General features: G+C 40.6%; 1 protein-coding gene across 4 annotated transcripts in view; it reads right to left on the bottom strand.

Moving 5' to 3' along the window:
* Nucleotides 1–26,832, bottom strand: part of POU6F2 (POU class 6 homeobox 2) — a 491,076-nt gene that overhangs the window by 107,940 nt on the left and 356,304 nt on the right. For all 4 annotated transcript variants that reach the window (XM_057302852.1, XM_057302850.2, XM_057302851.2 and 1 more), the window contains exon 5: nucleotides 21,395–21,774. In XM_057302852.1, the coding sequence (XP_057158835.1) occupies nucleotides 21,395–21,774 (380 nt within the window). The remainder of the gene's footprint in view (nucleotides 1–21,394; nucleotides 21,775–26,832) is intronic.

The following is a 26,832-nucleotide window of genomic DNA, read 5'->3' as shown; positions in this document are numbered from 1 at the left end:
CACGAGTGGTCAGATTGAATTCTGTCAGCAGATGAGCGGGGAGAAAGGGAGCAAAACTAAGATCGATTGAGTGACTATTATGTCCTAGGTGCTGAAAGGTGCTTCACATACATTATTTAATCCTCACAACAAATTATCACAGGCATTTGAACCAGAGCAACTTCATCTTGAATAGGGACTGGGTAAAATAAGGTTGGGACCTCCTGGGCTGCATTCCTAGATGGTTAGACATTCTAAGTCATAGGATGAGATAGGAGGTTGGCACAAGGTACAGGTCATTTGCTGATAAAACAGGTTGCAGTGAAGAAGCCAGCCAAAACCCACCAAAACCAAGATTGCCATGAGAATGACCTCTGGTTGTCCTCACTGCTACACTCTCACCAGCACCATGACAGTTTACAAACGCCATGGCAATGTCAGGAAGTTACTCTATATGGTCTAAAAGGGGAGGCATAAATAATCCACCCCTTGTTTAGCATATCATCAAGAAATAGCCATAAAAATGGGCAACCAGCAGCCCTCAGGGCTCCTCTGCCTATGGAAGTAGCCATTCTTTCATTCTTTACTTTCTTAATAAACTTGCTTTCACTTTATTGTATGGACTTACCCTGAATTCTTTCCTGCACAAGATCCAAGAACCCCTCTCTTGGGGTCTGGATCTGGACCCCTTTCTGGTAACAAAACGAGTGCCCTATGTGATATTTTACAGGGAAGCGGTAGAAAGCCTCAGAATGTTTATGTGTAACTTCAAGGTTTCTACTCTTTCTACTTTAAATCATGTTCTTGAAGTTTAGATAAATCATTTATTTTACGTTTAACGTTTCTATTTTCTTTGTTTTAACAACTGTGTATGGCTTGTATCTCATCTCTCTCCCTCTAAAAGTACATTCAGTATATTCATTGGAAAGTATTTGCCTGACACCAAGTTAACTAGTACTAATTAATTCTCAAAATCATAATTAATAGGTAACTGCATTGTGGGCAGTATATCTCAAAAGGAGCACTTTCCCTTGGTTAATATTTCACATGTACCTTAACCGTAGGAAGATACTATCTGAAAATGCAATTCTAAATAAGGATGTTAGCCACCCTGTTGAAAAGTACCTGAATACTTCACTGCAAACAAATCTTGCATGTAAAATATAAAAATTCTCTGTGTTGCATTTGAAATCTGATAAATATTTATTATCAATGCTGTTTGCTTTTAATCTGTTCAGGATATCATTTCTCCAGCTTCTTAGTAGTTAAACAAAAATGGCATTTACATTACAATATTGCTTGCCAACAATCTCATTTTCTGGTTTAGTCAGCAGTCCTTCATGCTTGATTAGTCTTTAATTATACAAATACCTACATATTAAAAAAAGTTTTCTTTTTTCCATACTTTGAGCATGTAATTATTTTCTCTTGCATGCAATAACCTTTAATTTTAGGATTAAGCAACTGATTCTTTTTAGTATGGATGGGCCTTTTCAAGTGTTAAAGCAAATTTGGTTATTGTATTATGAGAAAAATTAACTTTGGGAAACCTCTCATCAGTGCATTTGACAGCTCCCTGATCAACTGTTACAGAAAGCATCTGGAATCTAAAAAATAAAACGAGACTTCATTCCTCCAGCTTTTTGCTATGTCTCCCTATCTCTTTGGTCTAGAAATGTGATAATTTAATTAATTAAAGCCTCCAATGTACCAATTTTCCTATTTCCATAAATTAGGAAGGAGAGCATATATTTTACATAAAAATATTTTAATACAAAGGCTGTTTACAGTTCTAGTAGAGAAAACCCCAAACTGTAAACTTTTATAATAAAATATTTTTCTATAATAAATCCAGAGGATGTTTAAAATATATGAGTATCTTGTTGGGTTATATGGTGTTTCTCTCTACTGGCCATGCCTAATCCTTGGGGCCAATGAGATGATCAAACAACGATGAGGCTTAGAAGTGGTACCTCTCTTTGCAAAACCAAACTTGGTACAGATGAGCAAATCCTTTACATACTGTCTAACACGTTGTTAGGTACCTCTTCTGTATTACTTTCCTTCTTTCTGCTCTCATACTAAACCCAGAAAAAAAATCATTTTCTTAAGGGAATCACCTTAAGAAGCAAACTAACTTGAGAACGTCACAGCACTCAATAGCCACATTAAATATGTACCATGTTCTAGGTTCCATATTAGGCATGAAGGAAACAGAAGTGAATAAGACTCACAGATCTATGCAGTAAGGTTTTGGCCTGTGTTTAACATGCTGCCAAGAAGACATTTTAACTTTTCTTTATTATCTGTTCCAAAGTTTAATTCATGGGACAATAAAAGCATCTTCTTGTCATACTCTTTTTTTTTTTTTTTTTTAAATACAGAAGTACAGCTCCACTTTCTTTTGTCCTATTCTCAGGGTTAGCCAGAGGATCTCAGAGTCTGACAGGACCATAAAACACACCTGATCCGACTCCTCTACTCTTCAAGAGAATCACTGAGGAAATATTAACTGATATTAATGAACAATCATCTTCAGTTACTCAATCTTTCTGTTAAAAACCCCAGTTTCTCACAATGCTATAGCTCAACCCATTAACCATTTTTTTGTGTATTGCCCTTGAGCCTTAAATAACATCTCTTTATTAATAAATTGTTTACAACTTTATAGAGCAGTAGTTCTTAAACCCTGCTGATCATCAAAATCACTGGCTGCATCCAGGACATTCTGATTTTGCAGTTACTGGGTTGGGTGAGGAGAATTTGTGTTATTAAAGAGTCCCTATCTGATTAAAACTTTTTTATTTAATTTTTTCTTATGAGGAATTTTAAATACATCTAAATAAGACACAATAGTATAATTTGGTCACATGGACCCATCAGCCAGCTGCAATAATTATCAACTCATGGCCAATATTCTTTCATCTGTACCCCACCCAAACACGTCCACCCACATTATTCTTTTTCCTTCAATATCATTTTAGAAAAAAATCCTAGGGCATGCCATCATTTCATTTGTATTTCTGTAGGTATCTTCAAAAGCTACTGTTAAAAAAAAACTACATATCACCATCACACCAAAAAATATTAAAAATAATTCTTTCGTATCATCAGATATCCAGTCAGTGGTCATACTTCCAATTGTCTCATAAATGTCATGCTTTTTCCTTTTTACAGTTTGCTTGAATTGTAATCTAAATACGGCTCACATAATGAGATTGGTGCTGTGTCTTTTGATCTACAGGTCCAATTCTCCTAGCTCACTCTCTCTTTCTCTCAAAATTCATTTGAGAAGAAATCTCTGCAGGTGGTTTTGATATGTGGCCTATCTGGGAATCATGACTGCTCTGAAGCACCCTCAGAGGCCACCAGAAGGGGCGCTAGAGCAATTCGTACTCTGAAGCCCCCACCCTTGTTTATGAAACCCTTTGCCCCTTCCCCTCCATGCCACCTGCAAACCTTTTCATAACATGGCATTTTTGGCTCTAGAGAGAACATGATACATTTATAAGAATTACTTTTTCCATCTTCTTATTAAATTTAGAAGTCATCCAAACTTCTTAGCTTTTGTGGCATCGAGCCAAGTGAAATCAGGTGGCAGTTTGGAAAAATGTTGGAGGTGGCATGGTGATGGGCTTGGGGTAAAAGGCCAAATAATTTATCCTCCAAGCCAGAACAGTCCTGAGAATGAAATGTTAGTGATTACCTGGATGGTAGACTTGCACAGAGACTACCCCGGTTAAAAGGAGGTGGGAAGATCCCTTGGGGTCAGACCGGGGCTCAAACTCCAGCTCCACCTCTTACAAACTGTGGGACTTTTGATGAGTTACCAGCTTCCTCTGAACCCTAGTTTCCTTGCTTTCATAAGTAATTGCATGGCATTCGTAGAAAAACATACCCAAAACACCTAGGACAGTGCCTGGCATATGTTAAGTGCCCAGCAGTGTTTTTGTTTTTTAAACTGGATCCTTGTTTTCATACTGGGAGATTCCATGTGTGTTTGCCTGCTCTTGCAGTGGGGTTTGAAGCAGCCAGGCTGTGTCATGTGAGAGTCCCAGGCATCCAATAGTGGGGTGTGAGGTGCACTCAAGGTAGGAGATCCATTTTCATTTTCTTTGGGTCTCCCTATCTTCTTTATAATATGTTTACGCTTTGGGTAACATGATTTAACCCACGGATCAATCAGATCTATAAAGTATTAACAAGACCTGCTTCTTTGCCTATTATATTCTGAATAGCAAGAACTACCACGTGTTATTGAGATAGTAGGGAAAAGGAAACAGATTAATTAGAAAATGATGGTCCTTACTTTGATGTACATTTCTTCCCAGATAAAATAAACTGATTTAAAGCATTTAAATCAAGCCCACATTTCCCAAAACCCACTGTGAAGATAATGCAGAGAAGGATGGGGTTGAAACAATTTCAAAGAAGTCATCGTAGCATCTAAGGCTTTTATAGTTCTTATGATGTGCCAAGCATGGTTCTAATTATAACAACAAATAGCTCTTCTTTCATTAGTCATCGTTATCTTCGTCAAGAAATTTTGCAAAGAAATTTAAGACAGTCTGATCACAGGCACTTACATATTTGTGACATGAATAATTGTTAAATCAGAAATCGTCACGTACAACAATTATTGACAGCCCTGGGATACACAGAGGTGTGAGACATTGTGTCTGTTCTTAAGGGGCTTATAATTCAAATGAGATAATAAATTGTCCATAAAAAAGATGAAAATAAAAGAAAAAGACTTAAAGAGCAAATGCTAAGTGCCCAATATATGAGTTCAGGAAAGCGATTGTTGAGGGCTGGGCCACTGTGGGCACTTCATGGAAGGAGCAGGAAGTGAAGTGAGCCATGAGGGGTCAGTGATGAGAAGACGGGACATTCCAGGCAAGGGGCATGGACCAGCAAAGCGAGGGAGGGATTGTGTCAGGCACATCTGGGCATGGTGGGAGGCCAGGGTGAATGTGGCAGAGGGAGTTGGAGGATGGGGTGATGAGTAGGGCCAGAGTGTCCAGGCTAAACAGGCCAGCAGAGGGTTTGAGCATGGAGGTGATATAAACTAAATGTTCTTTTAGGAAGATTAACTTGACAGTGGTTTGCAAAGTGGATTAGAGAGAAAACAGAAGTAGGAAGACCAAGGTAGGGAAGATGGTGATAGCTCTGCCTCGGGGCCAGACTAGGTGGGAAAAGTGAGAAAAGTTCCAGGTACTTTGGATGTGAAGCTCGACAGCCCCTGACTTCTCTGACCAGGGGCCTGTGGACCTGGCCTTCGACTTGTACCTTCCTGAGGGACACAGCTTCCAGGGGCCTAAATTAGCCAATTAATCCCTGTGGGGTTCTGTGCTTCCTTCCCACTGTTTCTCTTTCCCTTTCACTTTCTCTTTAGAATTATCTACTCATTTTTGGTGGGACTACTTGTCAGCTTTTAATATATTACTTAGTCTCTCATTTTAATAGGCTTGTTAAACCACTAATCTGCTGTGTGTTTTCAACCACATAGGCAGTGGTATAATGTTGAAACTTGAAGTTCCCTGGAAGATACGTGTGTGTGGGCGAAGGCTGGGGGGCTGGGTGGTGGGCATTTCTTTTTCGTTCTTTTTGACTGTTGGGAAGGGTGTTTGGTGTTTAGGGGCTCATATCACATGCAATATGTTGGGATACTGATACACCTGCTTCCTGGCCTGTTATACACCTAAGAAATCCCATCTCTGTCTACCTGAAAAGCTGGGTCTTTCAGGCTAGGGTTTTTCAAATTCTTCTGATCTTGTCTCATAAGAAGAAACACATTTTACATCTCAAGCCAACACATATATACATACAAAATATATATGTACAATTAGATCTATCTCTCAACATGTAACTATATATGTTCATTTGTATATCACTTAAAGGAAAGTGTCTTTAAAAAAATTTGTAGCCTTTCTGTGCTCTGGCATTTTCTACTCCTTTTTATTATTTTCTTTTAAAAATGCTAGTTACAAACTACTAAACCGATTTAGCAATCACTCACAATGTCATGAAAAACACCATGCCCTTCCCCAATCTGGGCACATGGTCCCACCTAATCCTTCACAAGGATCCCTAGAAAGGTCCAAGGCACAGCCTCTTGAGTGCCAGGGCCAGCCTGTTTCCATGACTGCCTGTCTTCCTATTCCTTGGTTCAAGGGATCCTCATTTTAAAAATGTGCCAGATTCATTCCTGGTGGGAGGGAGAGCCTTTTCAGACTGGGGGCAGAGAGTATAAACATCTGGCCCAGTGATGAATAAATGGGATTTAGGCAACCTATCATATGGTCAAGAAGAGAGCTCTTACTGCTCCAAAGGCAACTGATAACTATTGATTGGGAAGAACACCTCCTCTCCCTGCTCCTTTCCAATAATCTCTGTTTTAAGATGATTTCCTTCAGGAAAGGCTGAACTCTCTTTATCTAGTTTCCTGATAAAGCAGAAACAGTTAGCAAGAAGTCTTACATTCCTCCTAAATTCTAACTCCTGAGAATTCCTAATGAAATGGCTAGACTGGGTCTCCTTCTTTGTGTTTTAGGGTCTCCTTTGAATCTCTAATGGGGAGATAAGAATTAACTACAGTCAGATTCAAGGAGATACAATGAAAAGGATCTAGACTCTGATGTGTTTTCTTTAAAAAATACTATACGCCGTCCACATCAACCCTGAACACATGGTATGGTATAAAGTGGTGTTTATCTAAACATTAGAATACCAGGACCATATCTATGTTGGAACAATCAGCTCTCACAGCCTAGGTTTCTTCTTCCTCTCTTGTGACACTTTAGATTATTTCAATCCATGTCCTAGTTGAAGAACCATGTTGGCAAGGAGATTTTTCTAAAGGTTTTTTCCTATTGCTCAGAGCTAAAGGTTTTGTCCTCTGACCTTTTGATTCCCACTCTGCATCTAATCAATGTCAGGTCACCACACATAAAACTAAAAGGAGGTTAAACGGAAAAAACAAAAGCACAAAGCCAAACAAGCACAGGGCCCCAGGCCCGCCCGGCCGAGATTAAAAAGCTCACCATTTTGAAATAGTACAATAGTACAGTCTCTTGGAAAAGAAAATATTTCTTGTTTACCCTCCCTGTTCCCCCCACCTCCCATTTGTTTGGTGCCTGATTTGTTTCCAGTTGCAGCAGGGAGGTCAGAGCAAGCCAGGAAAATGAATGGAATCAGCCTCCTGCCGGGCCGCCTGGAGCGGGCGGGTGTTACGGATCAGCGTAAAGCCAGCTTCCTTTCCCGGGCCTGGGCCGATGTAACTCACTGGAGTGGCAAATTACATCAGACCTACAGCTGTAACCCGACATTATGATTAATTTGATCAGTAATTTCTCCTGTTTTTCATTTTAATCGGTGTGACTATTCTGCTGTGGCAGGTCTTTCAGATCTAATTAAGATAAATTTCCGAGTAAAAGACTTGGCAGACTTTCCGAGTCAAATCCAGGCATCAAGTGTGAAGACCTGCAGCCCCAGTCCATCACCTTTGGGGAGGGCCGGGCCTCCTGCTCGGCAATCAGCCATTCACACTTAAGCAAATTCATAATCTCCAGCACTGCTTAGTCATTCTCTCAAAACGTCCCAGGCAGGAAAGGAAAGGAAGAAAAGCCCTAGACAATGTCATGTTTCCCCATTCCACTGATTTGCCCAAACTACATGGATCACCCCATAAGTGGATGCTTTACAGAATCCCTTAGATGATTTTAAATAAATTTTAAAGCATTTTAAATAAATCCATGCATACGTATATATTAAGCAAACGCAAGTATGCATACATACAAATATTGAAAATACATGTATGCGACTATGAGGATTTGTCGTTCACATGTACATAATAGTTTAACCCTTTAGTGCAAGGAGACAACTATACACATATTGGGTGGGGGTTGGCAGGACATAAGAGTTTATTTTCCCAATTTGTTTTCTTTTAGGTCAACCCATGCGTTCATGTATGCATCCTTAGGCTGATATTTGTACAAGTTCCGGTAGGTTTCTGTTCTTTGAAGATGAAAGTGTGAATGAGATTTCTTCCCAAAGCCCATCAGCAGGACCTGCCCGTCCAATCTGGGGCAGGCAGACATTGGACAAAGGTCCAGCTGTGCCTGGGTTCCTAGGTCCACTTGCCTCCTTGCAGGAAATGCAAAGTCAGGCCAAGACCTTTGAAAGGGCAGGTGTTTTTGAAGACATTTCTTCCATTTTGTCAAGAAAACGTGTTTTTATATTCCATGTTCTCACTTACAGGTGGGAACTAAATCTTGGGGACACAGGGACATAAAAGATGGGGGGAATATGAGACTCTAGTGGCTTCCAAAGGTGGGTGGGTAGGAAGGGGCAGGGGCTGCAAAACTTCCTTTTTTTGGGCACTATGTTCATTACCTGGGTGATGGAAGCAATAGAAGCCCAAACCTCAGCACCTTGTGATATACCTTTGTAACAAACCTGCACATGTACCCCCAAATATAAAATAAAAATGGAAATTTAAAAAAAAGGAAACCATTTTCTTGCAATGATGGCAGCACTTCCAATTATTATAAAGTAAATTCCCCATTCAAACAGGAGTGACTATTTCTGAAAACAAACATATCACTGGAGTATGCTTACTATGAAAGTCATTTTGTACACAGTTCTCCTGCACCCCTGCCCCCTTAAGAGGTTAAGGAATTTCTCCGAACCACCACTACAGGATCTGAAATCAGGTAAAAAGAACCACAGTCTGATTCTGTGTATGGCCTCTACATTTTAAGGATCATTTTGTTACTGTTTTGCATGTATCTTGTGTTTTGCTCTCGAAAAAGAGTGTTGAAGCTATGGTGTTAGGAGAAGCTGCCGCCTCCCCTCACTGAGGCAGGCAATCTCAAATGCACTGTGATTGCTGCATGAAAGACAGTGGGGACAGGTATGTGTGATCTTCACAGTCCTATAGCAAGGTGATTTGGGGCCTACAAATTAGCATAAGACCCTCTGACTTCTCACAGGGTTTCTGTTAGCTATCTCAGCTCTAATTTAGTTAGTGGCCACAGACCACTTTAATCGCTGCACTGGTGTTTCAATTTTGTAGAAATGGCTTCAACAAAACTAGTATATTTACTAAACAAAAAGAACAGACTTGTCCTCAACCCCAAGCTTAGAGTTACTGATTGCTGAGCAATAATCAATCAAGATTTAGATCAGGAGCTATGAGAAAGATGTAAGCTACAAGAAAGGTCAGAGAGGTGGGCAAATGAGAGTCTTTCCTCCAACAGTGCTATCTACCTCCATGACTCCAGGAGTCATGTAATTTAAATAACATCACTTTAGAAGGAGGAAACTCCCACCATGAGAAAAGACTAACAAGAGGCAGATTTGCGCAGTGGGTGAGGTTTTGACATCAGATAGATCTGAGTTTAAATCTCACTTCTTACAAGTCCTCACACCTAACGTCCTCATGTGTGAAATGGAGCTGGTGGTACTGGGGCAGGAGGGTGGTGGGTCCATTGAGTAGCGCTTTACCATTCAAGGTGAGCAACCCGCTGCATCAGCATTCCTGGAGCTGGTTAGAAATGCAGCATCTGGGGTGGGCTCTGGATCAGAATCTACATTTACCAGCATTTCAGGTGGATCCATATGCAAATAAAAGTTTGAAAAGCCCTACTATAAACTAGATGAGACAACATCTAGCAGCAGTGGGGCATCTAATGGGCTCTCAATCAGTAGCAATTGTTCTTGTTTTGAGAAGATGTTAAAGATTATGAAAAGGATTATTTACTTTCCCTATTATATTTTAAATATCAAATAGGAATCACCAGGTTTGAACTTTTTCTGCAGATATCGGGCTAATAATTCAACTCCAGAGTCTGGGAGAGGCCCAGGTGGCTGACAAAGCACAGACAGGGTTGTTTTCCTTTCCTGATGGGCTGTGAATCTGGGGAGGGGTAGAGCACAAATGATGCTGGCTCATCCTTTTTGGAAATGAAGACCCAGTCTTATTATATCATAAAATAAAGTCAGTGCTGACTCATGCAATCAATACTTAGGGCAAAAAGCATTTTGCATAAACAAAGGGTAGGATTTTGTTCTTTATAAATGAATAACTGGCAGCCTATTTACAAGATCATACATAGTTGTCCTCAAAGCTGGCTGCACACTGGAGTCTCCTGGAAAGTTTAAAAAATGCTGGTGCCCACCGCGGTTCCATTAGAATCCTTGGGTGGGCCCCAGGGCATTGGTATCTTCAAACAACAGACAAACAAGCAAACAAACTCCTCAGGTGTTCCCAGCGTACAGCCAACATTGGGAACCACTGCTGTAAACTTGGAAAATCTTCTCTTGGAAAAGAATACAAAGGAATTGAACAAAATATGGCTGTAGGAGCGCAGGCGTGGTCTCAGCTGTTTGAAGATGGTGTGGCTTGGGTGAGACAAGAAGAGGGAGAGACAGTCACCTGCCAGGTAAGGCCCAGGGGCCCTGAAAATATTTGATTACATGCAGGTCTTCCTTTCTGGTATGAAGATACTCACTTTTTCACTTGAGAGGCTCACTAGCAATGAAAATAACATGTAGGCTGTGCCTTGAAGATGTGTCAAATGGCTTTAATGTGATCATTGCATGCAGGGAGCTTGGAAAACATCCATCTTTGCTTTCTGCCTTTCATAACTTTCTGCCTCAGGTTGGTCCCAAAGACCACTTGGCTTTAGCCTTAGATTGGTCAGATTCCTTCCATGGAGTGCAGACTACTGGAGAAGAGAACTGCTCTAAGGAATATTCCTTTTTTAAACCTTAGACAGGAGTTCAAGATTATTTATATTTTATCTAATTAAAAAAAACCCAAAAAACCAAGTTTCCAAGACAACCAGATTCCAGAGAGCTTTCCTTGGGGGAAGTGAGAGGGTTTCTCTTAAATCTTCTCCCCGGACCCCTAAATGTTGCTTTGTTCTCTTTAAACGCCACAGTCACAACATCAAAATACAAGGACAGAGAACTCATGTCTGGAAAGAGCAGCTAGTCTCTGGGAGGATATGGAGTCAAGCTGAGAAAAAAAAAAAAAGGAATCTCTAACTTTACTTCTTTTTTATGACAGTTAAATATCTCCTGGTGTAGAAAACTAAGTGGAGGTGCTGGGCTGAGCCCTGTCGAACTGCAGTTCAGACAAAACGGGCTGGAAGGGTTGCATTGATCGGAGCCCAACTGGGCCTTCAGACACAGCTACTAGTTCTGAGCACAGAGCTGACAGCATACAAACGCAGGGCACCCCTCCACTGCTGCATTCATCTGCGGCCATGAAGGCATCCCTACTGAGTGGCCAAGGACACAGAATTGCCCTATCCAGGAGACAGCCACTCCAAGTGGCACATGAACCTGTCCTGCATGCCTCAACATGGTGCCTTTCTCTGCCTTGGCTCTGCACTCACAGGGCCCCAGGACTGGTGTTTCCAGCCAGAATGCCCAATTTAGTTCTCAACAGTGGAAGACAAAAGAGAAAGAAAACACCAGTGATTCTGAGAGTCTATTTTTAAAAACAGGAAATAGAAAAAGAGCAGGATAGGAGCCTTGTAACTAAGACAATGCCCCACAGACATGGAGTTTTGACTGCTTGGTGCTCTAGATGACTTAGTCCTGGCTTACCATACAGATTTCAGGCTGATGTGAGCTGTTGTTTGGAATCCAGACCCTCTTAAAATGCAGGGGTGGAGAATGAGGGTGCCAGGGGCTGGCGGATCTCCTGACCATTGGAAATTCCTCAGTCAAAAGATGAGGAGGGTGCAAGTGAGAAGGGGAGAAGGCATGCACTCTCCCAGTTCTGTCGGTCCCGTGGGTCTGCAGGGGCTACGTGGTCAGGGGCACCCTAGCCGTGATTCTCATGCTGTGGCATGGGGAGGCAGGACTCTGGTTGTGTGAGCAGTAGAGACAATGGGCAGTGAAGAAAAGGAAGGAAGAAGGGAGGACTATCTGGAAGAGAAGGTCTCCAAGACTTCAGCTGCCACGAGAAGCAACCCAGCCAGGTATTTTATGAAGTGATTTTCCTCACTGTCAATTATCAGAACCATACCGTTTCAGCTTTCTCGTCTCTTGCCTTAGTTTTAAGTTTTTCCTTCCCTCTTTTCTCACCTTTCTATACTTGGTTTTCTCCACGGCCCAGTCTATTGGACCTAGTCTGTGGATTTCTACATACTGTCCTGGATAAGGAAATGGAGGTTATTTTAGTTGTGCTGACCCCACAACTAAGGAGGCTTTAGAGCAGTGGTTCCTGAAGGATTTTTCACAGGAGATATTAATTAGCATTATGTGAAATAAAAGGCTCTAGAGGTTTCACAGGTTTCAGAATTTCTTGGTTAAATCGTGTTAACTAGACATCTCTACTGCAGGATGTCTTTTAGCCTTCAGTATTCAAATAATCTTTGCAAAATATATAGGAACAGCATATAGCATGCAGCACTTCTATCTACCCGTCTATCTTTCTACCTGCCTACCCACCATGGAATCTGTTTTCAATAAAATTTCTTTGGATCAGTGTTTTGTGGAAGAAAATTTGAGAAATGCTGACTTGGAAAATGCTGGGAGCCAATAAGGAAATAAGAATATATATTTCACTAACAACCAAAATGAACATCGCAGAGGTGGTAAGATATAAATAGAGACACTTTGAAGTCATACAGACTAGATCTGGAATCCCAATTCAGCCGTTGTTAGTGATGTTGAGAAATTTGCTTGAACTTTCTGAGACTTAGTTTCTTTGGGTTGGAATGAAGGCAATTTTAGCTTCTTCTGGGTTGTGATGAGAAAAAGAGAGACCAAAGAACTTAGTAAAAGATACATAGGTAAAGGATCATGGTTACTCCAGTTAGAACTGTGAACTCATGAGGCCAATGCATGAAATAAGTATATAAAAATGCACTTTGTAAATTTCAAAACAGATGGCAAATATTAGCCAAACAGAATCAGAAGTATTTCTTGAGTGCTGCATATGTGATGTATGTTATGATGTGGTACATATATCGTTCTTTCTTTCCATAGAATTTAAACCACGTTATTTGTGTTATTTCAGAAATAGAATGTGGAGATAGGAAGGGTTTAAAGATCATCTAATATAAACTTTTCATGTAATAAGTGACACAACTGAGTCCTAAAGAGATTAGGTGACTTGCCCATGGTCACTAATTAGCGATCTAGTTATTGGCAGAAGTGAGATCATCAAGATTCTTCTTCTTTACCCAAATACTAAAAACCACAACTTTGGGAATTTACAAGGAAAAAATAATTCTTTGTTCTTTTTTTGTTTGTTTTTGTTGTTTTCTCAAGAGTTTATTGTATAGTTCATATATTGAAAGTTTTAGATGTAACAACTGTCTTCTCCCAGCCTAATATCTGTACACCAATTTTCCCAACTATTGACTACTACACAATATGTTATTTCCCTATTAATTTGTGATGGCATCTTTATCGTATACCAAGTATAATAAAAAAATTCTTCATTCTTAATAATAATATTGATGGGCTGGGCACAGTGGCTGACACCTATAATCCCAGCACTTTGGAAGGCTGAGGCAGGTGGATCGCTTGAGCCCAGGAGTTCGAGACCAGCCTGGGCAACATGGCAAAACCCCATCTCTACAAAAAATACAAAAATTAGCCAGGCGCGATGGTACACGCCTGTAGTCCCAGATGCTCAGGAGGCTGAGGCAGTAGGATGGCTTGAGCCTGGGAGGTCGAGGCTGCAGTGAGCTGTGTTTGTGCCACTGTATGCCAGCCTGGGTGACAGTGAGATTCTGTCTCAAATAATAAGAATAATAATAATAGTAATAATAATATTGATGGGGAAACTGAGGTTTAAGTTGGAAGTCTTTAAGATTATACGATTAGGCAATATTAGCATTATGTGAGTGCATGGCTACAGTCCTTTCTTTCTGTTCTAAACCCCTTGGAGCTCCACAGCTCTGAGATGCCCTTTAGTGTAGGTTTGCCCTGTACTGTGTGTGCTCCTCACCCCTTTCCTCAGAAATGCCCTGTACCTCTCTGACTCAGGATGACGCTACGAAACTGACATGCAATTATTGGCCTCATTCTAGCTACTATGGGTTTTTGTGTAGTTTGCAGGGCATCATTTTATTGTGTGCACATGCATTTTTACATTCCTGTGACTATTTGCTTTTTGTTCAACTTTGAGTGCATGTGTTTGTCTCATATTCCCCAACAGGTTATAATATCTATAGTCGAGGACGGAAAAAAAGTAGGCAGGATACTAACATTTTTTGAGTGCCAGATATCTATCAGGAACCAAATTAGATACCCTCACATAAGCCATTGCATTTAATCCCCACACCAACTGTCTGACCAGTGAGGAAACTGAGGCTCAGAAGGATGTGCTGACTTGACTCAAATGTCCAGCAGAGTGAGCATTCAAACCCAGGCCCATCTGCTTCTCAAGATCACACTTTCTCTGAGGCATCATCTTGTCTGTTCTGCAAACCTTCTCCAGGACAATGCACAGCATAGGTGCTCAATAAATATTTACAAATCATGATAAAAGTGCTTTCTTTACAACGTGGAGAATATTCACTTGCAAGTCTATGCTTTGGAAGTTAATTTAAAAACCAGTGGAAAATTTACCCCAAACTTGTGGGAAATGAATTGAAGCTACAAGATGAGAAATAACTTGTGATCATGAAAGCACTAGAATATTGTATTAAGTTCACATAAATACTGGCCAAGCACTGCTCATTCAGAGCAAAGTGCCAGCCGGCACATTTTGGGCATCTCAAATTGCCACTAGACCCTGCATCTATGCACATGAAGGCAAAACTGTTTCAGAAGCATTCTGAGCTAGACTTTGGGATTAGTTTTATCAACCACCATCCAACAGTGAAGGGACTGGACAGTGTATGTGGCTTTAGGCTCTTTGCTGAGCTTGCTGCAGACAGACCATTGCTCTACCCCCACTGTCAGGATCACAGTGGTTCTCTTTTCTTTGAGAAGTGATCACTTGCCATGTTCAAACACTGCAAGAATCTTCCCATCCTCCTTTGAGTCTGGCACCCTCATCATCTATCGCTACTTGACGTGAGTTTCCATAGCCAGTGGTGTGAACATGCTTCCTGCTTTGTTAAACCCCTTTCTACATGATTTGACTAATCTACGGAGCAGTACCCAGGAATGGTAAATCTAGACAACGACAAAGAAGCACTACAGTATATAAGTAGATTCTTGGTAAATTAATTTTTTCCCTGCCACTCTCAAAGCAATATAAACTTTGTTGTTCCTCCTGGATCTCAAATGCGTGTAATAAATTCTTTGAAATGCCAGTAATGTTGAACTGAGAGTTTTTTTTAAGGAGATTTTCTTTCTTTCATAAAAGGAAAAATTGTCCCTTGCAGAGTATATGGGTAAATATGTTATGTTTATTTTATTCAGTACTTAATACAGTTGGGTAAAGGGATTCTCATTTCCCACCCGATCTCTCACTGAATGAGTGAATCATGAATGAAGCCCTCAATTTTCTGGAAGGTAGTATAAACAGAAATAAATTCATACTCTTTTATATCTTTAGGCTAATCAACATTTGCTTAACAAATTTATAGCATACAAAAGCATTCTCATCAGTATGTTATATTTGATTTTCATAACTCTCTGAGCTTAGATGGATTTTCTTTTCCATAGTAATAAAGTTTTCTTTGGCTTTTTAGCCAAGAGGAAGCCTTGCCTACCCCATGTGGACTCTTCTAGTTTTCCAAAGGTCCTCAGAACTCGGATTGCTCTGACAGAATGTTGTCTACATAGTGATACTTCCATTATTTTTACTAAACTTACTTAATTTCATAAAATCATAAATTAGTTCAGTGAAAAATGTCAGCCAAAAGAGTTATTTGATTGTTATAACATTTCAGTTCAATAAAAAATAATTGCTTTATTAGATCTGTGCAATGAGGAAGATGGATTTCTAGCCCCTTCCTTGCCCCAATTTGTTATCCAACATGCATTTGTTTTTTTACTGTGCAAAATTTGGTGCAATGTTCAAGTTCAACTAGAAAGTGAGATCAAAGACCTGGCCGAAATTTACAATGGACAGAATGTCATTGACTTTGGCGGATTTTTGCTAACTAAATCATTTAGACAGCCAGTAGCAAAGCTGAGAGGGATGAGGGTGAGATGAATGAGGCACTCATTTCAGGAACCACATTTAAAGGTGAGTCCAGAAACGTAGTAATCAAGATGAATAAGACCTTACTACAATATTTTAAGAATGAATGCCAAAAATTCATGATCACTAAATGTTCATATGACTGATTTTTTCTTTTGCCTCAGACTCCAATATGGCTCAATACTGTTACTGATCCTGCATTTAAAAATTTGAAATTTTGTTGTTCATAGACTTTTGGCGTTCATTTTGATTTCTGAAAATATTTCATTCAAACATTATCTGAATTTTTGAGTACACCCTTAAATTCTGCATCTGAGATGAGTGCTTCCAAGCCTCACCATCATCTCAGTCCTGGCTAGGAGAATTCTGCATAGTGATTTAGCCCTGTGTAGGTACAGAGATGTCTGAGTTCTATATTTACAGTGGCCACACAAAGGAGTTATATGAATACACCCACATAGTCACCCAACTCTACACAGTTTTAGGGGTTTGTAACATAAAACTCCAATGGAACTGAAGGAGTTCTAGAAAGTATTTAATTTTACCCCCTCCCTTTTATAGATGAAAAAACAAACCTAGTCCCACAGAGCCTTGAGTAATATTGTGGTAAACTGATTAAGACTAATTGCTGGCGGGGAGGGGGTTTGGCCTAGGACACTGGGTCTTTTCCATAGGGCAGACCCGTGATTGGAGACCATTTGCTTTAGAGAACTTGAAAGTCCTATAGGTCTAGCTCCTTCTCAAGGCTTTGGGCTCTTTATTTTAAAAAGTGATAATGTACCACCTTCTCCCATTATGTATGCACTTTGGAACTTAGTACTAAGTTTGCCAGTGGGAAAATATCTCAAATGGGAAGACCAGAAGGCAATGCCCACTGCGCAACAGAGGTGGGATTCCGATGTAGTTTTACTCTGCTGTGCCTGAGTGGTAACTAGACCTTTCCATTAGCAAATGCACACGGTTGAGAATACATTTCACGCTCTCAAGCAACTTCACCTCCGAGGAGGTGACCGTGCCCCTCATTCCTCATATAAGCACAGATAGCTTTCACTGTCCAATTCCTACTGATCTCTCTCTCCCTCTGTTATTTATTAAAATGTGCAATAGAACAAGAAAAGGAAAAGATTATCCTGCATCCTGCCATGCAAGATGGTACGCGGGAGGCCAAGGTTAAATGCAGCATTTGGTTTCTTAAGCTTCTCTAATGTATAGGTGTGGAAAAGCAATCTGGGACCAGAGCTTATAGCAGTGACTCTCTGAGGATAAAAACTTGACTTTAATTTGGACTCTCTTGCTAAGATAAAATCTGCTTCTGCTATCATTATCCCACTTATGTTTGTCCTCCACTCTCTTTTCACTCTGCCACCCAGCTGAGTGGGAAGAAATTAACCTGACCTTGAAGAATACTCAGAGAATCTTCAGGACCATCGAGTTTTCAATAGCCAATAAAATTCCAGAGGCCTACTAACATTGAGATTATAGATTCATAGGTCTGAAAAAGACCTCAGACCACACGGATGAGGGAAATGAAGTCCAGAGAGCTAAAGTGACCTATCCAAAGTTATGAGTTAGTTGGAGGCAGGGTCAGAACTAGAAGGGGGACTCAAGCCCTCTGGTTACCCTCTTCCACCTACACCATGACTGGGCTCCAACCACGCCCAGCATATCTCCAGACCACTCAAGAGGGAATATGTGCACAATAGGGCTTTTATAAGATGTCTGAAATTTTACCAGTGCAAATAAAAACTCCCAAGGAGTTTTCTTTTCAAGAAAATTCTTCTTAAAGGTCATAGAAAGGAGGCTTTTATTTCACCATTCTTATGCTTATGGGGTCTCTATCCAGATTAAAATTACGTATTGAATTTTTTTTTTTTTTTTTTACCTAGATCATGTTTTTTGCCCCAAAAGATTGCTTCCATTTATGTTTCTGCTTCTATCAAACACAGTCTATATTTTTAGTTTTAGATTCAGGCACAGCCTGTGGACTGTGGGTTTGAGCAAAAATAAGGAGTATGGACTGCTCTCCATCCTGGCACCCAAGGACTAAATTCAGCTCACAGTGCATCTTGTTTGTCCCACACACTGTTTTTATAAATTTGATTTTGGGTTCTAAAACCAAGATTACTTTACTTATTTACAGGGACTGCTAGGCCCTGAAGACCTCTGCCCTTGCATTTCCTGTCTAGAACTTCTCTCCTCAAGCCTCCTGGGCAAGAACAAAGCCATGGGTGGGTGGGTCCTGAGTCTCAATGGAGAATCTATAGACAGATCTCCAGGGGCAGCTTCTAGAGTCTGCTTTAGACCACCAGACCTCCTATAATGCTGAGTGATCAAAATTAATAAACAAAGTGATCCCCCTACCTGTGCGTCTCTGAAAGGATAATACTTTAGACTCCTATCTATCTTAAAACAACTTGGTTTTGTAAATGTAATCCTTTTCACAGAATTCAGTAAAAGAGTAAAATAAAATTACACTGCAATATTGCAGAAAAGCCTGATAAGAGGTATTTGGATAATTTTTGTTTAGAGTGTTACTACCTACCAACACTATTAATTTTTTTTCATCTCAGGAAAGGACCTCACCCAAATATAACACACAACCTACTTACATTTATTTTTTTCTAAAGACATGGGAGCATCTGCACAGTTTTAGAAATAATTGTTGTCCTCCAAAGTTTTGTTTTTAAAGCAAAAAACCTAATTGACTGGCTTTCCCTGGTAATCTACATTGCATAGTTCTAAACTAATATCTCTCCAGCAGATTTTTGAATAATGTAAAAAGATAAAGCCCATATGAAAATAAAGGATTGTAAAATAAAATTTAGGCTATCATACATGAATTTAGTTGATCTTTATTCCCTTAATAATCTTCAAACAAAAACACTTTATAAAGATCATTACTTTGGAGAGTTAAATATCTTTGCAATTCCTTTTAAACAGTTTTCTTTTTAAAAAGTTCAAACATTCCATGTTCCACAAACTCAAAAAGCCTGCAGCTAGTGTAAAAAATTTTTTTAAACCAAAATATTCTCTATTTCCTTTATACATGCCTGTAGTAAAGGAAAAAAGTCCTTTTATGCCTACCGACACAGATTTGTTCAAAATTAGTTCTGTATCTTCTCAGTAATGTTTTAAAAAAAATTTGTACCAAGTTACTCATTTGGTGGTCATCTGTTAGATCCACAGAAGTTAGAGTAACAGCTCCTCTATATTTAAATGTACTCTAAACATATTTATTAAGTTTATAAGTTAAAACTTCAAAAATGAAAAATTAGAATATTCTCTCAGTGTTACAAAGAAAGAAATGTAGCTCTGAGCCTTCATTTGTTGCAAAAACAAAACAAAACAGCCCTGGGATTTCCACGAGAAACTGTTAGGAGAACTTTCGGAAATTCCCCTAAGTTTATTTTCATGAGGCTGCGTGGTCACTTCATCTAAAGTCCTGTCAACAGTCATTCAACAGGGCTTGTCTTCACTGGGATCTCACTGGCCAACAGAAATTTATAAAACACTGACAGTGTTCAGGGAAGGCTGAGGTCCACAGAGCTCAAAACTTTCACTGAATAGGAAGGAATACTGGACTATATAGGACAACTGGGGACACACCTAAGTAATTTCACTCCTCAAGGAAGGGCAATATTTTTCTTTGGTAATTTTACCTATTTTGGTGCCTGGAATAGAGAAATTAGATGGTATATATAGGTACATCTAATGTAAGTGTTCTTAAAAAGCATTAAATTAATTTTTTGGAATAATAAAGTTGAATCCCAAATGCTGCCAACATTAAGGTTGCTGTAATCATGCCTTTTGTAAATTTGATGACACCTGCTCTTTCAGTAGGTGTCAAGTGGACAATGAAGATGTTTTTGGCCCATGTTCATTTTAGTCCTAGGTCAAAGGTGTTACGTTGTCTCACCATCCTAAGAATTGTATAAATACATCTTGAAACTCCACTCATGAAAATGTTCAAATTGAAAGTAGCCCTGGCCCAAGAGCCCAGAAAAACACAATGACTCATCTCTCCCAAATGTGTTCATTTCTAGGAATGCTTTGGGCCACACCACTGAGAATCCAAATTGGAAAAGACAAAGCTATGGGACAACAAACTAAGTTCTAAAATACCAAGTCTCTAATCCACCTGCCTTTCTGTCCGTGTACCAACCTGTCTTTATTTTGTATACTTTTCTATTTAGGAGCCAAGGATACCATCGCTACTGTCATTCTCAGGCTGGGGAGAGCCGGACTGACTGAGGTTCATACCCACCACTATGGCAAGGGGATGAGATGGCACTTGAAACAGGTCCACAGGCTGCTCACTCTGTTTAACTTTGTCACAGTACTACAAATACACGAAATTGTCTGAAATCTCACAGGGAAAAATGTCATTGTGCAAGTCAAAGAATGGATGGCTTGGCTGAGTTATTAATTTCTGGATCTGATATGATGACATCACAGTCATTATGTTTTGAAGCTAATTTATTTTAAAGACACCTAAGTTAAAAATGGTTTTCTGAAGTTTAAAGTCATATATATATATATATATATATATATGAATGCACCTATCCATTCCTTCTCAATAGGTAGGTTATAGATGAGCTCTCATGGTTAGCCTGAAATATCTATTTATGAAGCTCTCAGCCTCACAGTAATAAAGTAAACCTATAGAAGTTTTATTCCTTTATAAAGATGCATATTGGTTGAGGCTCTTGGCATGAATTTAGAGTACTTGTTAGTCTGTGGAGTAATGGTTGGAATCTGGGACATAAGACTGGGGCTAAATTTCTTTGCCCTCCTAACCCCAGAGAGTCTTTAGAAAAATAGAAACAAAAGAGCACAAAGTACTTAAGGTGAGACACTGTTGTATTCATAATATAGAGAAATAACCACCATGCCTCATGGACAGTAGATGCAGTTCTCCATGGGGCTACAAAACTGTGCTAGTAATAATTTTAATTGGATGCTATCTTTGCTGCCTTCAAAAAGTATCATAAAATGGAATTATTACAGGCTCCAAATGCACTTATAGTGCTGGCCTCTCACAGAAGGAAACAGATAACATTTATCCTTTGGAGGGCAACAGAAATGGGCTTCTATTTGTTTCGTTTACATGCATCCCCAGTTGCCTTCTAGTTGCTTCTTCTTCCCTATGTCTAAGAGATCAATTTGAATTAGATGCTGCAGAACTGGATGCTAAGTTTTGCGGTCCCTCTGCCTTTGGGGATGGCACCACCCCATGGAAAGGTCCTTGGTGCTCCTAGGGGCAGACGGGAAGCACGGGGAGCATACCTGTAGAGGATTGGGTGGCGTGAGCGGTGAAGGCAGGCCATGTCCTGGAGACTGACTGGGTTTCTGCGGGGGGCTGGAGCTCTGCTGGGTTGGAGATGGTTGGTTCTGGTTCTGGGAGTGGGAGTGGGGTTGGTGCTGCTGGGGCTGAGGCGCCTGTTGCAGCTGAGATGTAGGAGCTGGCGGCTGCTGAGAGGCGGGTGGTGGCTGCTGGGGTGGGGTGGGCTGCAGCGGCTGCTGCTGGGACTGCGAGGGCGCCTGTGGGGCTGGCTGCGGGTGCTGGTTGGTTGACGGGGGAGGCTGCTGCTGCTGCTGCTGCTGCTGCTGCTGCTGCTGGAGCTGGAGCTGGAGCTGCTGGAGCTGGGAGTTCAGGGATGAGGTAGCTACAAGGAGAGAAAGCGAATGTGGAGTGAGATAACATGACAAAGTGTCTTGCTGGGTCTTGACAGCCTGTCCAGTGCAAGCGGAGAAGGGTTTCCTTTAGAAAATTCTTGTCCTTGCCCCCTGAAGCTCTTTGGTATTTAAGAGGGTTGTGAGGCACTGGGAGAACAAAGGTCACTTCTGGGGAAAGTTTAGAATTTCTGGAGGACCAGCATATAACACATCAGGCATTACTTTAAAAGGTGGTGAACAATGCAAGCCAAAGGTGTGTGGTAGGAATGGAGATAGTTTTTTAACTACTTTCTCTCTCTCTTCCTTTCCATACTGCATGGGAAATACATTCATGCTTCAAGATTTCATTTAGATTGTTGAAGTCCAACCAGTTTAGTTGTTTTGGTAAGTGTTTGACTGGAGTTAAGAACAAAAAACCAATTGTTTGCAATTGCCTTTTCATCCATCATCAATATCATTAATGGTATCATTTTCACTTGCTACTTCAGATCTCCACCCAGTTGCTTAGATGTCTTAGTGTCAAATTTCTAACTGTTTTTTTTTTTTTTTTAAATTCAAAAGCAGTACATGCTTCTCCATTTTGCAGGGTCAAAAGCCTGAGTCTGAATTTTTTGCCTGCTGATTAAAGAGACAGAACCCCTAAACTGGAAGGATGATAGCAGGTGACTGAACCAAACAGTGTGGTGATTAGACATCAGCACCTAAGGACAGGACAGCACCTAAGGACTGAGGGAATGAAATCATCTTTTAAGATCTTGTTATGAGAAAGGTAGAGTTGGTGGGAGAAAGTGTCTTAGCACTGAGCACGCAAAATTTGTTCTCACATGCCCATGTAGCACTGAACAATTTCTGCAGCAGGAAGCTGGTTAGTTTGACCTAAGAATGGTCTAGAGAAATTTACAGCTAAAAACCAAGTTCACTTTCTTTTTTGCCTAAATCTCAATCTAAAAGCTTTCTAACAAGCCCATGAACAAATAAATATATAAGGATCAATGTCAAACCCACAGGCCTTAGAGGAAAGTGTAGCTGTATTGGTGAAATGACGATGCAACCATTTCCAGGGGTATCAAATACCAATTCCGTGATCTCACATACCATGTAGGGCTTCCAACTTGGTCCAGTTGGGATAGCAAGTCCTCACTGAGCCACTGAACTGCTCTAGGTCTATGCAAGCAGTCCAGTGTGTGGCCTGCCTTGCGTGTAGAGCCAGGGTGCTCTGGGGCTTGTGATGTGATCGTAGAGATAGAGATGGCATGAGGGAGGCCTGGAAAGTACCCCGGCATCATCCCGTTTATTAGACCTTTTAGAGAAAGGCCTGCTTTTGCCATTTCCCCCTTTCTTCTAGTTTACAAAATCACATTTTATCAAAGATCTGGGAGCCCTGCTCAGTTCTGACCTCCCCAGATCTTCTGCAGTCTGGAGGATCCTGGGGCAGGGGAGCCTGATCTCTTCTTCTGGTGGAGTTCCAGACTTCAGGGACTTGATTGCATCTGGCCTCCTGCCTGATTCAAATCAAACCTAACCTGATGTCTTTCAGGTGGGGGCACATATGTCAATGCTTATTTCCATGGTTGACTTAAATACCATACTGCTTCATTTTGGTTAGAAAAGCATTTATCTAAATCAGCATTTAGAAACAGGAAAGTCTGGGAATATTGGCAGATAGATGTTGGCAGACGGGTAGGTGCAGCAGACCCTAACCTACTAATGAGCCTTGGTCCCAAATATGTCTCCCTTCCTCCATATCCGTAAGTTCATATTGCTTGGGTATTTGTTTTCCATAACAGCAGCTTGACTGGAAAGGCATAAACCTAAGCCTTTGAGTTACATAGACTAATTTGACATCTGCAAGCAAAAAATAATACAGAATTAAATATGTTCAGGTATATACCAGATGCAAAGGAAAGCAGGAGGGGCATATATGAACGTAACTTGGGTCTGAAAAACACCAAAGCCACCTACACACTAACATGAAAATGAGAGTTAAAAAATGTGAAAATATAGTGCATCGAAGTGGCTCATTGTGTAAAGCGTAGTGAAATAGGACAGAGAAGAATGAGAAAATAAGATGAGTACAGTTAGGAAGGTTCAAGGATGTATTAATATTTGAACTACAAAGAATGTTTGCAGATAAAATGATGCTTGTTGGGGTAAAATTCTGACCCTAAGCAGGGAAGGTTAAAGACTTTACTTTCTTCCCTGGTATTTATTCCCTTTTATGATGGTTTCCTCTCTGTCTTGTTACTATGCACGACATAGGCCAATGTTAAATGTAAAATTTAACTGCAGAAACAGCAGCTATGAAAGGAAAAGGGATACACAGAAATACATTCTGAAAATTTACTTTAAATTTTTGAAAAAAAACACAAAACAAAATTTCATCAAACCAAATTTCCTAGAGAGAAGAGAGAGTTACGGTAAAGCCGTGTCTTGAAACTTCCCAAATAAATAATTTAATATGACAAAGAAGCCAAGAATCCTGCATTTCTCAATTTGTTCAGTTTCTATATATTAGCTGTAAATTGTAAACAATTTCTCATATTGAATCTTTGTTAAAAGTTTCCTCAGTAAACCCCTACACATAAACGGAGCCACATCATCAGAGGTATCAGAATTATATCGGATGGGATTTACACAAGAAAAGTCAAAAGCACTTGAAAAGCAAGTCTGTGGAAGATTCTGGAAAAATACAAATGTGTTCTATACTTAGCAATGTACAGAAAGAAAAATGGTGCTCAAATGCTAAAGAAAGTAGGATTTCTAGCAACATCCTAACCTACTTTATGCCAAAATATAAGATCATACTATTATAAGCACTCTAGTCAGCATCTCCACTTCAGCATTTACTTGGACTTCTCAGGCTCAGGCAAATGTGGGCATGGCTGGCAAACTGGTGGATTGGGTGTGAAAGCCTATTAGGAAGGAGCACAGCCATTACTCACTGCTGTTCACATACCTCTGGGTATGTCTGGGAGCTGGAGTAGACTCATCTGGATATGTTTACAGAGGGCAAAAAACCCACGCTGAGGAGGCAGGAAGCAGCAGGGCTTATCACTGAAAGTGACCAGGAATCCTGGAAAGAAGCCTTGTGGTAATGCTTATCCAAACCCATCCTCATCCCAGCCCCCCGGTGCAAGCCTGGTCCTAAGGAGAGAAAGAAAACCAAGGAAAAACAAGAAGAGTAACCTTGAAAATATGACACTAAGCGAAAGAAGCCAGACAGCCTTGGCCACATTTCATTTATATGAAACGTCCAGAATAAGTGAGTCCATAGAGACAGAAGGCAGAGGAGTGGATGCCAGGCTCTGAAGGTGGAAGGGATGGGGAGGAGATGCCAGTGGGTGTGAGTTTCCTTTTAAGGTGAAGAAATAGTTCTGAAACTAGACAGTGGAAATGGTTGGACAACACTGAAAATATACTTAATGTCACTGAATCATACATTTAGTTAATAGTTCAAATAGATTTAATAAAGTGTTAAATAGTTAAAGTGGCAAGTTGTATGTTATGTGTATCATACTACAAGAAAAGAGCTGTTTGTCTATATTCACACACTGGGGACCAAGTTACATTACCCTGGGAAGCCAAAGGGCAAGAGCATACTTCTCCTTTGCTCTTCATGGCTTTATGGTCCTGAGGGGTCAGGGCAGCCACCAGCAAGGGCTGTCCTGTTGGAGCCACAGGAGAGCCTTGGCCAGGATGCCGGCACAGGGAGAAACACATTGTGCCCACTGGAAAGGCACAGGTTTGGCAGGGCAGGGCGTTGGGAACTGTGGACTCATTTTCAGGTGCACACAAGACCCCACCCCAGTGGCTTCGAGAAATGCTGGGGAAGACTTGGAAGCTGGACACTGAGCAGGCACAGAACAGCCAAGGAAATTTGGGTTAAAAGTAAGTCAGTGCTTCACAGTTTGAAGATACCTTCATTTAATATGATGAATTAGCTTTTCAAGACAACTGTATGGATAGATGGTGTTATTGCCATGTTATACATATAGAACTCAGTCTCAGAAAGGTTAAGTGACCTTCCCAAGTTTACACAGCCAGTGAATACCCTGGGCACTTCCCAAAACCTCTTACGTGACAGGATTATTTGTAATGATGAGGCAACCAATTTTCTCCTAAGGGTTTGATCACAGAAGACTGCTCACGTGCAGAAAGATGCGCTCCATGGCTGTGCTTGTGAGAAGAGGTGGCTCAGGTATCTCATTATTGAGCCTAAATTGAAGGGTCTGCTTGTTCAGCTCCTGGGAAAGTGTACAGTTGTACCTCAGCCCTACTGCAGGCAAATCATTTGTTTAAAGCCTGCTGATGAGAAATGTAAATGTGTGTTTCAAAGATAAAGATGCTAATTTGAGTATGAGCCATGAGTTATTATAAGGAACAGAGAAACATGGCTGTTATTATAAGCAACAGAGTGGTTGCAGGAAGGGAGGTGAGAGGTATGAATGGAAGGGAGGTGGAGAAGGGCCATGGTACATGTTATTCATACCACTAGTTTACCTTGATGGTAAGAAAATGCCTCCTCCATGCTTAGACATAGGGCAGCAGCAGCTCTGTGCTCAGGCTTGGTGCCAGTTTAAGGAAAGTAAATAGGCATCAGTTTACCTTGTCCACAGAACTCTGTGACATATGGTCTCGAGTATCTCCGGGGTGGCATCTAAGATTTCCCCAGCTGGATTTGTCCCTAACTGGGGGAAGCAACTCCCAGATCAGCCCCGGTTGTAAAGAATCAATGGGCCCATGGAAAAACCTGTGTTCCCTGATGTAGCCTTTGCCTCCCTAACTCTGTATTTATTGTGTGCTTTTGCTCCCCACTAAGATCTGTAGAAGAAGAAAAAACAGGAATCTTGAACATCCCAAAAGGAGGAATCTGAGTTAGTAAATGGAACATCCACACATGCCCATTAGGTAAGAATATCTCAGGGAGCTGAACCAAGGATGCAAATCAGAAACCCCTTCTGGCGTCCCCAGTAAGGGTATCCCTAGCCTGCACCCGCAGATGGAAGTTGTGCAAAGTCGATGGGAAAAGGTAGATGGCTGCGGACTGG

This window comes from Pan paniscus, chromosome 6 (assembly GCF_029289425.2).
Source record: "Pan paniscus chromosome 6, NHGRI_mPanPan1-v2.0_pri, whole genome shotgun sequence".
Lineage (NCBI taxonomy): Eukaryota > Metazoa > Chordata > Mammalia > Primates > Hominidae > Pan > Pan paniscus.
Note: the sequence above shows the minus strand (reverse complement) of the source record. Positions and strands in the feature narration are given on the sequence as shown.